Raw genomic sequence first — 13,803 nt, forward strand, 5'->3', positions numbered from 1 at the left:
TACTCTAGGATTACACAACAAAGCCAAAAATAGTAAAACGAGAATCATTTACAGTGGACCCCCGCATAGCGACCTTAATCCGTGCAAGAGGGCTGGCTGTTATGCGAAATGTTCGGTATGCGAATGAATTTTCCCCATAAGAAATAATGGAAATCAAATTAATCCGTGCAAGACACCCAAAAGTATGAAAAAAAAAATTTTTACCACATGAAATGTTAATTTTAATACACACAAACTGAAAAAGGCATGCACAATTACATGACACTTACTTTTATTGAAGATCTGGTGATGATTGATGGGATGGGAGGAGGGGAGAGAGAGTGTTAGTGTTTAGAAGGGGAATCCCCTTCCATTAAGACTTGAGGTGTCGAGTCCTTTTCTGGGGTTACTTCCCTTCTTCTTTTAATGCCACTAGGACCAGCTTCAGAGTCACTGGACTTCTTTCGCACAACATATCTGTCCATAGTGGCCTGTACCTCTCGTTCCTTTATGACTTCCCTAAAGTGTTTCACAACATTGTCAGTGTACAGGTTGCCAACACGGCTTGCAATAGCTGTGTGAGGGTGATTTTCATCAAAAAAGGTTTGCACTTCAAGCCATTTTGCACACATTTCCTTAATCTTTGTAGTAGGCAATTCCTTCAATTTCTCTCTCCCCTCCTTTGAACCAGTTTCCTCAGGTCTGGCCTCTTGCTCTTGAAGTTGATCTATCAGCTCATCAGTGGTTAGTTCTTCATTGTCGTCCTCCACCAACTCTTCCACATCCTCCCCACTAACCTCCAACCCCAAGGACTTCCCCAATGCCACAATTGATTCCTCAACTGGTATACTCCTCTCAGGGTTAGCCTCAAACCCTTCAAAATCCCTTTTGTCTACACATTCTGGCCACAGTTTCTTCCAAGCAGAGTTCAAGGTCTTCTTAGTCACTCCCTCCCAAGCCTTACCTATAAGGTTTATACAATTGAGGATATTAAAGTGATCTCTCCAAAACTCTCTTAAGAGTCAGTTGAGTTTCTGAGGTCACTACAAAGCACCTTTCAAACAGAGCTTTTGTGTACAGTTTTTTGAAGTTTGCAATAACCTGCTGGTCCATGGGCTGCAGGAGAGGAGTGGTATTAGGAGGCAAAAACTTCACCTTAATGAAGCTCATGTCCCCATAAAGTCGCTCTGCCACGTCTGTAGGATGACCAGGGGCATTGTCTAACACCAGGAGGCACTTAAGTTCTAATTTCTTTTCAGTTAGGTAATCTTTCACATTGGGGGCAAATGCATGGTGTAACCAGTTATAGAAAAAGTCCCTAGTGACCCATGCCTTACTGTTTGCCCTCCACAGCACACACAAATTATCCTTGAGGACATTCTTTTGCCTGAACGCTCTGGGAGTTTCAGAGTGATACACTAATAAAGGCTTAACTTTGCAATCACCACTAGCATTGGAACACATCAACAAAGTAAGCCTGTCTTTCATAGGCTTATGTCCTGGGAGTGCCTTTTCTTCCCGAGTAATGTAGGTCCTGCTTGGCATTTTCTTCCAAAACAGGCCTGTTTCATCACAATTAAACACTTGTTCAGGTTTCAGTCCTTCAGTTTCTATGTACTCCTTGAATTCCTGCACATATTTTTCAGCCGCTTTGTGGTCCGAACTGGCAGCCTCACCATGCCTTATCACACTATGTATGCCACTACGCTTCTTAAATCTCTCAAACCAACCTTTGCTGGCCTTAAATTCACTCACATCATCACTAGTTGCAGGCCTTTTTTTAATTAAATCCTCATGCAACTTCCTAGCTTTTTCGCTTATGATCGCTTGAGAAACGCTATCTCCTGCTAGCTGTTTTTCATTTATCCACACCAATAAGAGTCGATCAACATCTTCCATCACTTGCGATCTCTGTTTTGAAAACACAGTTAAACCTTTGGCAAGAACAGCTTCCTTGATTGCCTATCTGTTGCCCACAATAGTAGAGATGGTTGATTTGGGTTTCTTGTACAACCTGACCATGTCGGTGATACGCACTCCACTTTCATACTTATCAATGATCTCTTTCTTCATCTCTATTGGAATTCTAACCCTTATTGCTGTAGGGTTGGAACTAGAAGCTTTCTTGGGGCCCATGGTCACTTATTTTCCAGAAACAGCACCGAAAACACTGTAATAATACGAAATATTCCGATTGTATGCTTGAATGTTACCGCGGAGGCTGGCTGGTAAACAATGCCACCGGCGGAACATATGAGGCTGGCTCAGGCCGCACATTGGACGCGTCTCGGACGAAGGGCGCTGAGCGGGTTTTTGGGCGGTATGCGAGGCAAAATTTTAGCGATCAAAGCGTCCGGTATGCGGATTGTCCATTATGCAAGGCGTCCGGTATGCGGGGGTCCACTGTACATTACCAGTAGGGTCTTAATGTTTCAAACTGCATTTTATATAAGCACATATATATGCTGAGTTAATGCTCAACAAATAATATTACTTCTGTAATGGTAATACAGTGTAAAATTTTCCAAAAATAAAATATATAACTTTTATCATAGACTACAGCAAAATTTATATAAATCACGTCTAGGTCAGTTTTTTCTATATACTATACTATTATTATTATTATTATTACAGTGGACCCCCGGTTAACAATATTTTTTCACTCCAGAAGTATGTTCAGGTGCCAGTACTGACCGAATTTGTTCCCATAAGGAATATTGTGAAGTAGATTAGTCCATTTCAGACCCCCAAACATACACATACAAACGCACTTACATAAATACACTTACATAATTGGTCGCATTCGGAGGTGATCGTTATGCGGGGGTCCACTGTATAATCAAAACCAAGCACTAAACATACTAGGGTCATACGGCCATATACTATACTGTTTCAAATATTCACCCTCCCTACGAAAGCAAAAGACTCGGCAGGCAGTGCAACATCAGGGGTGCCACAAATATGCTGAGACAACACAATAAGTGTCAGGGACCCAAGACTGTTCAACTGCCTCCCAGCATACATAAGGGGGATTACCAATAGAACCCTGGCTGTGTTCAAGAAGGCACTGGACAGGCACCTAAAGTCAGTACCTGACCAGCCGGGCTATGGTTCATATGTCAATTTATGTGTGGCCAGCAGTAACAGCCTGATCAGGCCCTGATCCACCACAAGGCCTGGTTGCAGACCAGGCCGCGGGGGCGTTGACCCCCGAAACCCTCTCCACGTATACTCCAAATATACTAAGGAAGCGTGACTGGAAAAAAGATGGAACATTTGACTATCAATCATTTAATCAGTCCTGCCAGAAGCATGCTGGCAATGCTTCAGTAACCCTCTGTACTGCAACATTCTCATTTCTCCTGTAGAGTGTAGGCACTCTGCACTGTAAGGCACTGTACTGTATCATAAAATATACAGATAATGCTCAAGTTTGGCCAAAGTTCAACATTCCATAACAGCCCCCCAAAAAGTTACATTTATATGAGAATATTTTACATAAGTTCTCTTTTCTGAAGTGCACAATCCTTTTTTGAAACTTTTTTTTACGAAAAGCAATGAAACAGCCATGATGTAATATTCAGCTTATGGTATACAACTTCAAATATAATCCAAGTCAACAGTTGCCAACATTTGAGGGCCACATACCCATGGGAGTTGCTGAGTTATTCCAAGGGGTCCTATGAAGCTTCACAGCAAGTGCTTGATTTTCTCAATAAACAAGAGCCTAAAATTACATTTATTAGCATATGCGAGGCTGCAGGTCCTCATACGCAAGAAGATTGGAAAGCACTACTTTAGGTTATCCTCAATTACTTAATAAGTATACCAACTGATAGACAAGACAAAGGTAAATTCTTGGGGACACATCTGGAGAGTAAACTATTTGTAATTGATCACTTCTTCATTTACAAACTGTCCAGTTGTAATTAGGATTGTATGGTATTACCCATGCAACACTAACTTAAATTTTATTCTAGATCTAAATTTAAGTAGTTACTAAGCATTATGATAAGTTTGCCCAAAATGCATTTGCATAAGTAGTGGCTTTCTCAAGAGCCATATTTTTTATTTTTTCAACAAGTCGGCCGTCTCCCACCGAGGCAGCCAGGGGTTTATTGGCAATTCCCCTAATGCTTGATGGGAGGCTGTTGAACAGTCTTGGGCCCCGGACACTTATGGTGTTTTCCCTTGATAATTTGTGTAACTATTTAAGTGTACTTCTACCTAAATAAACTTATTTACCCGAGACTTGGAAAAGGCATTTGATACGATTAACCATAAAATATGTAAGAAACTACAAGCTGTCAGCCTAGGCTCTGTAGACTGGTTTAAGTCCTACCTGAGTATTAGAAAAAAAATTGTTTAGATCAATAATAGAGATTCAGAACCCCTGCTGATAGTATGTGTGGTTCCCCAAGGTAGTACTCTGGGTCCCTTATATTTTATGTTATGTGAATGACATGACCTTCAGTATCAAATGTAAGCTTCTGTTGTATGCAGATGTCAGTGCATCATTAAGGACTGTCTGTCTTATTTCCATTGGGGTCCTTCAATCTTGACCCCTGGGATGTGACCCACTTTAGTCGACTAACACATCAAGTGCCTATATTGCATCTAATTTCATCTCTCCTATATTGTGATCAAACACAATACATAATCACTTTGTATGCATAACTACTGTAATTTTTGACTAAATTTTATTTTTTAATTAAGTAAATACAAGCATTATCAGGACCTGTAGGGTGCCAGATTAGTGATTTTGCCAGATTACAGAGTGGTTAGATTAGAATACACTTAATCCAATGATGATATTTACGCATTGGCGATTTCACCCACTTCATGCCCTATTTTTGGCCCGATCTATTTTTCCAGTCTACCAAACTCACAGTTATTTCACAAGTGTTCCTTCTATTCTGTCGATTGAGTACAAGAAACCGCCCATTTACCTATTTCAACTACCCAATAAAGTGGTCAGAAATTGGTAATTTGGCCAATTTTCACACAAATTTCAAGAGATGCCAATTTCAAAATAGGGTCCAGAATAAACAATGCAGACATTCCAGACACCAAAATAACATTTTCTCTGTTCATTAATCATGTCCCCAGGCCCCTCTTATACTACGCTTGCTTTCCATTCTGAATTTTTATTCACACGAAAAATAGAAGATTTACTGTTATGCAGACTACTGCATTATTGTAATAATTGTATAAATTTTGTCAACCCATTTGAACATGTACATGGCCCTCTTCTCTTTCTCCTATACATAAATGACCTACCAAATGCTTCTCAATTACTCAAACCCACACTATTTGCTGATGACACAACATACGTCTTCTCCCACCCGAGCCCAGTCACGCTAGCCAATACTGTAAATACCGAATTACAGAAAATATCTACCTGGATGAGTACTAACAAACTTACACTAAACATTGACAAAACCTACTTCATTCAGTTTGGTAACAGAGCTACAGATGTCCCTCTTAACATAATGATAAACGGATCACCTATCACAAAGCTAACAGAGGGAAAATTCTTAGGAATCCACCTTGATAATAGACTCAAATTTCATACACATATACAACAAATTTCTAAGAAAATTTCCAAGACTGTAGGCATACTATCGAAGATACGGTACTATGCTCCACAGTCAGCCCTCCTGGCCCTATATCACTCTCTTATTTACCCCTATCTCACCTATGGAATTTGTGCATGGGGCTCAACAATAAGTAACCATCTCAGACCACTAATTACCCAACAAAAGGCTGCAGTTAGAATGATAACAAATTCTCACTACAGACAGCACACTCCACCAATATTCAATACACTCAACCTACTCACCATACAAAACATCCATACTTATTACTGCACCTATTACATACATAGAACACTCAACTCTGATATTAACCCTCCCCTCAAACATCTCCTTGCCAACCTCAACAGAACACATGACCATAACACAAGGCACAGATCACTCTTTGATATTCCTCGTGTCCATCTCACGCTATGCAAAAACTCAATGCACATAAAAGGCCCTAAAATCTGGAATTCATTACCTGTAAATATAAAAGAAACACTACCTGTTTATAAATTCAAGTCTCTTCTCAAAGATCACTTACTCACCCAAAACCAAATAAATACTGAATAACTGAACCTTATAAATTGTATATCTTAAATGTTTCTCACAATTATATCACATAAATGTTAAACCTAAAACCCAATCTAACTTTATTATTTTTTAAATACACTACCTAAACAGAATACTCCATTCTACTGAATTTACAACAATGCATGCAACCATATGACCTGTCTTTGTAATACTCATTTGTGCTTTATAGTAATCAGTTTACATTAATGTTTTTCACTGATTTCATCATTGCTAAGTTAATCTTAAGTTAATTTTAAGCCAGCCCGTAATGCTATGCATAGTATAAGTGGCTTTGGCATGCTGCTCTTATCTGTATTTTTTTGTACCTCTGTAAGTGTGCTCAAATTATAAATAAATAAATAAATAAATAAATAAAAGATGGTGATGTCATTTGTTTACTCTTGAACATCGGCAAAAATTGAACATTTCCACTATTTTGAGCTCAGTTTCAGGGTACTTTCCATCATCAAAATCATATCTATTTGTACATGTTCCATTCTATCAAATGAGACCAAAAACACGAGAATACAACCATAAAAACCATACAAAAATACATGTAGTAAAGTCACTGTTTTACACCAAAAGCACAGTTGCACTTTTTTTCTCAAGCACTGCATCCTGCAGGATTTTTTTTATATAGTGCACACTTATCACACAGACCTGTTCTCTCACATGTAGGCCCAAATTTACCAGTCACAGTTTATCTGAGTGAGCTGAGCTCATGGCGACCGACAGTGGCTTCAAAATCACCTTATCTCTTATGGACTATGTACGGGGTATGTACTTTACACAACAAGAAGCATTTCTCTTATTTGTTGGAACCATGGCTAGGGCTAAAAGTGAGCAGGTTATAACAATAAGTGGAGAAAAAAGAATTGGAATGACTTATGCAGCAAGTAGCGCTACCAAACAATAGCGACAGGTTGGTGTGGTGACCCCAGAAATTTTAAGTTGTGCTAGCCAAAATTTGTGGTGGATTACTGATGGAACTGGATTACTGACTGCCGGATTAGCGATGGCCGACCTGTACTGTCAGTTTCTATTTTGGCTATACCAGTTACCTGGAGTTTACCTGGAGAGAGTTTCGGGGGTCAACGCCCCCGCGGCCCGGTCTGTGACCAGGCCTCCTGGTGGATCAGCGCCTGATCAACCAGGCTGTTGCTGCTGGCTGCACGCAAACCAACGTACGAGCCACAGCCCGGCTCATCAGGAACTGACTTTAGGTGCTTGTCCAGTGCCAGCTTGAAGACTGCCAGGGGTCTGTTGGTAATCCCCCTTAGTACATACAAATTTTATAATTGTTTTGAAGGCAGTCCATTCCACTTCTTTACTGCTGTATAATAAAAGGTGTTGGGGGCCTGACCACCTAGGTACTATAAAATTGTGTTCACTTTCCTGTGCTTTGTATTGGACTGATGAAACCACTGTGTGGTTAAATGCTTCTTCAGTAAAGATTCCCGTATGTTGCATAAGTGTCTCAATTCTTCAACTTTCCTTAGTACCATACTGGTTATGGTTCCTAACCTTGACAAACTTCACAGCAAGATATTCTGGATGCTTGTGAACAATTTTATAACATGATTTAACTTTATCTCCTTTACTCTTATCTTCAACATTCAGCATAACCAGTTGTAATTCATCCTGCCCTAAATCTTCTCTTGGACTCAGGCCCAAGATGAATCTCACAATTTTGTTCTAGGTGTTTTGTAGTCTGTTTTACATTTTTTGTGTTATAGTAGAGTACCAGGAAGAACAAGAATAATCTACATGACATTGTATAAGAGCTAGGCACAGGGTCCTGTGAGCCTCAGTAGGTAGACACTGTGCCTGTCTTGAGAGCAACTTTAGCCTGGCATTCACTTTTTTTATTACATTGTTTACTATCAATTCTCCTTATATGCTTGGACCAAAGGGAATTCCCAGATATTCACAGAAGATACTGAAGTGATGGGTTCCCCTGTACACTGGACATTAAAAGTATTTACCCTTTTCAGCTTATTTTCCATGGCAAAGAGAATGGCTTCTCTTTTCCCATGGTGAAGCGATAGTTTGTGGTCTACTAACCATTTGCTGCAGGACTCCAGTTCCAGATAAGATAAGATTTATTCAGATTATTAACCAGGAGGGTTAGCCACCCAAGAAAGTCAGTGCATCATTAAGGACTGTCTGTCTTATTTCTATTGGGGTCCTTCAATCTTGACCCCTGGGATGTGACCCACTTTAGTCGACTAACACATCAAGTACCTACTTACTGCTAGGTCAACAGGGACAAAAGGTGTAAGGAAACATTCTCAACATTTCCACCCATGTCAGGGATCAAACCTTGGACACTCAGTGTGTGTATTGCTATATCTTGTGGATCTTTACCTGAGACTAGCAAAGCACTGTCATCTGCATACAACAGAAGCTTACACTTGACACTGAAGGTCATGTCATTCACATAACATAAAATATAAGGGACCCAGAGTACTACCTTGGGGAACCACACATACTATCAGCAGGGGTTCTGAATCTCTATTATTGATCTAAACAATTTTTTTTCTAATACTCAGGTAGGACTTAAACCAGTCTACAGAGCCTAGGCTGACAGCTTGTAGTTTCTTACATATTTTATGGTTAATTGTATCAAATGCCTTTTCCAAGTCTCGGGTAAATAAGTTTATTTAGGTAGAAGTACACTTAAATAGTTACACAAATTATCAAGGGAAAACACCATAAGTGTCTGGGGCCCAAGACTGTTCAATAGCCTCCCATCAAGCATTAGGGGAATTGCCAATAAACCCCTGGCTGCCTTCAAGAGAGAGCTGGACAGATACCTAAAGTCAGTGCCGGATCAGCCGGGCTGTGGCTCATACGTTGGACTGCGTGCGGCCAGCAGTAACAGCCTGGTTGATCAGGCCCTGATTCATCGGGAGGCCTGGTCATGGACCGGGCCACGGGGGTGTTGATTCCCGGAATAACCTCCAGGTAACCTCCAGGTACATAGCAACATGTGTATATTACCTAGGATAACCCAAAAAAGTCAAAGTGATTATTTCCATACCTATAAGATTCCCTAATAACATTTGAGTTCTGAGGTAGTCAATCAGATTAATTAGGGAGGAATCAGTCAAGATCTGGAACCCAATTGGTAACTATTGACAATGTTTTTGTCACTAATATTGTCATAAAGACTGACCAGGCCAGGAGTCTCAATACTAGCACTTGATTAGCCCCGACGTGCTGCAGGTCCCAAAATACATATATATTACTTTTGATAATATCGGCTAAACCAACAATTTCATCAAGAAATAACAATCTGCCAAGGTATAGATAACATACTTGTATTAAACAAAGTTAAATATAGCAAAATGTTAATTGTAACAAAATAGCGTGCCGAAGACATACCACACCATGATCTATAAAATATTTGCAAAGATTCCGGACCGTCAAAAATGTTTTAAAAATCCTCATTAGCTGTATGTGAAAGGGTGATTGCCACGCCCCTATATCCACGAAAAATGGGTTACTGATATGTATTCTTTTGGGTGTAAGTCACATTGATTCTACTGGATTATCCTTGGTTAAATCTATTTAATGTAATAAATACACAAGTGTCACTATCACCTGTGTCCATCTAATCACTGTAAAAACACGTTTATTGCGTGTTAGGCATTAACTGCCTAGATAAAAAATATAGCATTAAAACTTACCAAACTTGTCCATAGGCTCCGGAGCCCACTGGTGAGAGCATAGAGTACCTCCTGGGCACCTCCCACTCAGTCTTATTCAGCTCCAGGGTGTGGAAGTCCGGCTTGGGCATCACGCTAAGTTTATATATATATCCTCCTTGACTCAGGCGTCAGAATAATGGAGTCAGTTGTGACTCCCGAGGCACATTAGCACAGGGAGGGCGAGGAGCAGCGCGCACCCGACAATACCAGCCAAGACACTACTGCTGAAGGCAGCCAACCACTATAGTGTACTGCTGGGGACACCCACACCTGCCCTGGTTGCTGTGGTAGACTCCCACCTCCCCTCTCTCTTCTCTCCAGCTCCCTTACCTCCCCTCCCTCTCCTACCTATCCTCCATCCCCGTAAATCTCTTCCATCCTCCTCCCTCTCCACCAGCCTCTCTATCTCTCTCCATTCCCTTGCCTCTCCTCCTCCATTCCCCTTCCTCCCCTCCATCCCGCTGTCTCTAGATCCCCTGCCTCTACTCCACCCCTACCTCTTCTCCACCTCTCTTTGCCTTACATTCCTTCCCTATCACCTTTCTACCATTCCATCCCCTTCCTTCAGCATTCCTCTACTTCCCTCCAGTCTCTCCCCAACCTTCTGTTTGCCTTCTTTCTCTCTCCCAGTCTTCTATCTCTCCTCCAGCCTACCTCCTCTCTCTCTCCCAGCCTCTTGTTTGCTTTCTATCTCACCTCCAGCCTACTTACTGCCTGCCATCTATCCCTCCCCCAACTTTCTGCCTGCATTCTATCCCTCAGTTCCCCGAGTCTTCTAGCTCCCTTTTATCCTTTCGTCAGCCTCCTGTATACCTTTATCCCTCTGACTTGCCTGCCTTCTATCCCTCCCTAACCTCCCACCTACCTTCTATCCCTCCCTAACCTCTCACCTGCCTTCTATCCCTCCCTAACCTCCCACCTGCCTTCTATCCCTCCCTAATCTCCCACCTGCCTTCTATCCCTCCCTACCTGCCTTCTACCTCTCACCTGCCTTCTATCCCTCCCTAACCTACCTTCTACCTACCTTCTATCCCTCCCCCACCTGCCTTCTATCCCTCCCTAACCTCCCACCTGCCTTCTATCCCTCCCTAACTAACCTCCCACCTGCCTTCTATCCCTCCCTAACCTCCCACCTGCCTTCAATCCCACCCTAACCTCCCACCTGCTTCTATTCTAACCTCCCTCCCTAACCTCCCACCTGCCTTCTATCCCTCCCTAACCTCCCACCTACCTTCTATCCCTCCCTAACCTCCCACCTACCTTCTATCCCTCCCTAACCTCCCACCTGCCTTCTATCCCTCCCTAACCTCCCACCTGCCTTCTATCCCTCCCTAACCTCCCACCTACCTTCTATCCCTCCCTAACCTCCCACCTGCCTTCTATCCCTCCCTAACCTCCCACCTGCCTTCTATCCCTCCCTAACCTCCCACCTGCCTTCTATCCCTCCCTAACCTCCCACCTGCCTTCTATCCCTCCCTAACCTCCCACCTGCCTTCTATCCCTCCCTAACCTCCCACCTGCCTTCTATCCCTCCCTAACCTCCCACCTGCCTTCTATCCCTCCCTAACCTCCCACCTACCTTCTATCCCTCCACATCCTCCTGCCTTACCTCCCACTCTCTCTTCAAGCTGCCACCCTTTCCCCCCCCTTCATCCTCTGCCAGGTGCCTGCCTTCCCTCCTTCTTAATCATGCCCATACAGCATACCATTATTCATAGTGTCCTCCTTGTATTCCACGTCTCTGAAAAAATTATATTTTAGAGAACCCAGGAAATATATCCTGCGCGAGGAGGATGTGACAAGAAAACCGTCCTGTGTTGATACTTGCTCAAGCACAGGAAAATTTTACACAGATCACTGTAGCAACACAATGTGATAAGATGATGATGATGATGATGATGATGATGATAATAATAATAATAATAATAATAATAATAATAATAATAATAATAATAATAATAATAATAATAATAATAATAATAATAATAATAATCTGGTATTTTACTTTTCTTGAGCACCTTTTCTCTCGAAAAATCACAAGCACTTGCATATTAAACCACAAATATAACAACTAGAATAAATAAAATACTGAAGTTTATAGTGAAGAGTGACAGTAGCTCATCGACACCATGTCCAGCCCTTCTAGGGCAGGGTAGGTGCCTGAGCCAGAGCTTGCAGCTCACAAGACTGACATTCGTTGGGGCGGGGTTGGCAGACCAGAGAGGCCTAGTTTCTCCCTACGAGTCCCGTGGCTAGGCCTGGGGACAGTTGGTCCCAACCATGAGGGGTTACTTGTACCTCCTCTCATTGAAGACTTAGGTCTCAGACACTCCCTCGACAGGGAGCCAAGTTAGTTAGTTTAATATGTTTATTATGCACCCCAGGCCGGGCCACCCTTTGGAAAAGGCCCGGGCCGGGAGAAAGCCCGCGAATCAACAAGAAGACAGTAGCTCAGGATCGTAACCGCTAGGAAATATGCTTTCAACTGAGAATTAGCTTTGCGCAGTGTCATTATCGTAACCAATGAGGTTTATCTGAGCTACGATTATTGCTATTTGAAAAAAAAAAACTGATAATTGAAAGCATAACCGGAGGTTTCGCTTCTAATGACCAGAGCTTTGGTAAGATGGGTAAGGAAGAAGGATGGGTAAGGATGGAAATATTGGAAAAGGGTTGGAGGGGGGTGAGAGGTAGGATATAAAAGGTAAGTGGCCCAACCACTTTGGTGTAATTTAAAAAGTGTATGTGAATTAATAAGATATTCTTTAAGGGGTATAATACTAACCCATCAGAGTCACATAGATATAATAGGTATATAAGTACATGACTCTGAATTGGTAGTAGTTATACAAGTTGCAATTGCTTTTTTTTTTTTTTTTTTTTTTTTTTTTTTTTTTTTTTTTTTTTTTTTTTTTTTTTTTTTCGCGATTGCACAACGGATATTTATACGACAAGAAAGGCAATAATTTTCTGGCAAGTTTATGAGCTCGTGACAATAGCTTCTTAATGGTGGTGTCCAACAATAGTCAATAGCATAATTTTACATTAGAAAGTTATTTAAGATGTCTCCCTAATTGGGGGCGATGATTTTCTCAGTATACATAGAAGGGTTCTGGTGGTATCCAATCTTCTTCGTCAGGTAAGTTGCTCAAAATCATGGGTCGAGGGTAATCATCTTTATGAATAAAACGACGAACCCTCTGTGGGAGAGTCATTCTTTGAGTCCTGTGAGGCGGAGTATTGATGGTGTAATCGGTGGTATTTATCACTTGTATAGGATGTTCTCTATCTGGCATGTATAGTTCTTGCATTGTATACAGTTGTTTCTTTTTTAGGGTGTCAAGGCGTACATTTATGGCAGTGATATCTTGTTGTGTGTGTAAATCTGCCATTTTAACTCTGTCTCTCCTCCTGGTATCAGTAATAAAGCGAAGAGCTCTATTCTGGACCCTTTGTAACCGTAGCATGTTGGTCTTTGTTGTTAATGACATTGGGACACAAGGGTATTCAAGTATAGGTCTTATTATCATTTTATACAGATGTTTTTTGACATGTTGAGGGGCTTGATTGAATCGAAAGAGTCTGCTAAGACTGGCTTTGGCTGTGTTGATCTTTTTAGTTACATGAGATGTTGAGTGGAGCAGCCTGTCTATTTCATATCCCAAGATCTTGTTAGGGTTTCTAATGGCTACAGGTGTACCTCTGATGGAGATACCCCCTTTATCTTCGATGGTTGATGCAAAACATCCTATCGTGCTAACAAGGACCTTGTCAGGATTAGTCGTAATTCTCCATTTCTTCTCCCAATTAGATGTTCGACGAAGTTCAATATTCATTTTTTCTATGACTCTTTCATACTTGTATTTTCCTGTTACTGGAGTTGATGAGACGACATGAATAACATCATCTGCAAACTGTGTCACAATTGTGTCATTAAACTCTGGTTGAGGAAGGTCATTCAC

The 13,803-nt window shown here is 41.5% G+C and overlaps 2 protein-coding genes and 1 pseudogene across 4 annotated transcripts in view; 1 reads left to right on the forward strand and 2 right to left on the reverse strand.

The window, feature by feature from the left end:
• LOC138852929 (sorbitol dehydrogenase-like) overlaps nucleotides 1-7,349 on the reverse strand; it is a 614,649-nt gene extending 607,300 nt beyond the window's left edge. The window contains exon 1 of the mRNA XM_070086609.1: nucleotides 7,190-7,349. The gene's annotated coding sequence lies outside the window, so the exon portion shown is untranslated. The remainder of the gene's footprint in view (nucleotides 1-7,189) is intronic.
• The window catches only part of LOC128688114 (mitogen-activated protein kinase 14), a 214,308-nt gene extending 204,195 nt beyond the window's left edge, over nucleotides 1-10,113 (reverse strand). The window contains exon 1 of one of the 3 annotated variants that reach the window (XM_070086606.1): nucleotides 9,821-10,113. In XM_070086606.1, coding sequence (XP_069942707.1) covers nucleotides 9,821-9,930 — 110 coding nt within the window. In that variant the 5' untranslated portion in view covers nucleotides 9,931-10,113. The remainder of the gene's footprint in view (nucleotides 1-9,820) is intronic. The other 2 variants (XM_070086605.1, XM_070086604.1) reach the window with 2 other exon arrangements.
• A 2,222-nt stretch (nucleotides 10,114-12,335) lies between these two features.
• On the forward strand, nucleotides 12,336-12,463 carry LOC128688431 (U4 spliceosomal RNA; annotated as a pseudogene).
• The last annotated feature ends 1,340 nt before the right edge of the window (nucleotides 12,464-13,803 follow it).

This window comes from Cherax quadricarinatus, chromosome 19 (assembly GCF_038502225.1).
Source record: "Cherax quadricarinatus isolate ZL_2023a chromosome 19, ASM3850222v1, whole genome shotgun sequence".
NCBI classification, from domain to species: Eukaryota; Metazoa; Arthropoda; class Malacostraca; order Decapoda; family Parastacidae; genus Cherax; species Cherax quadricarinatus.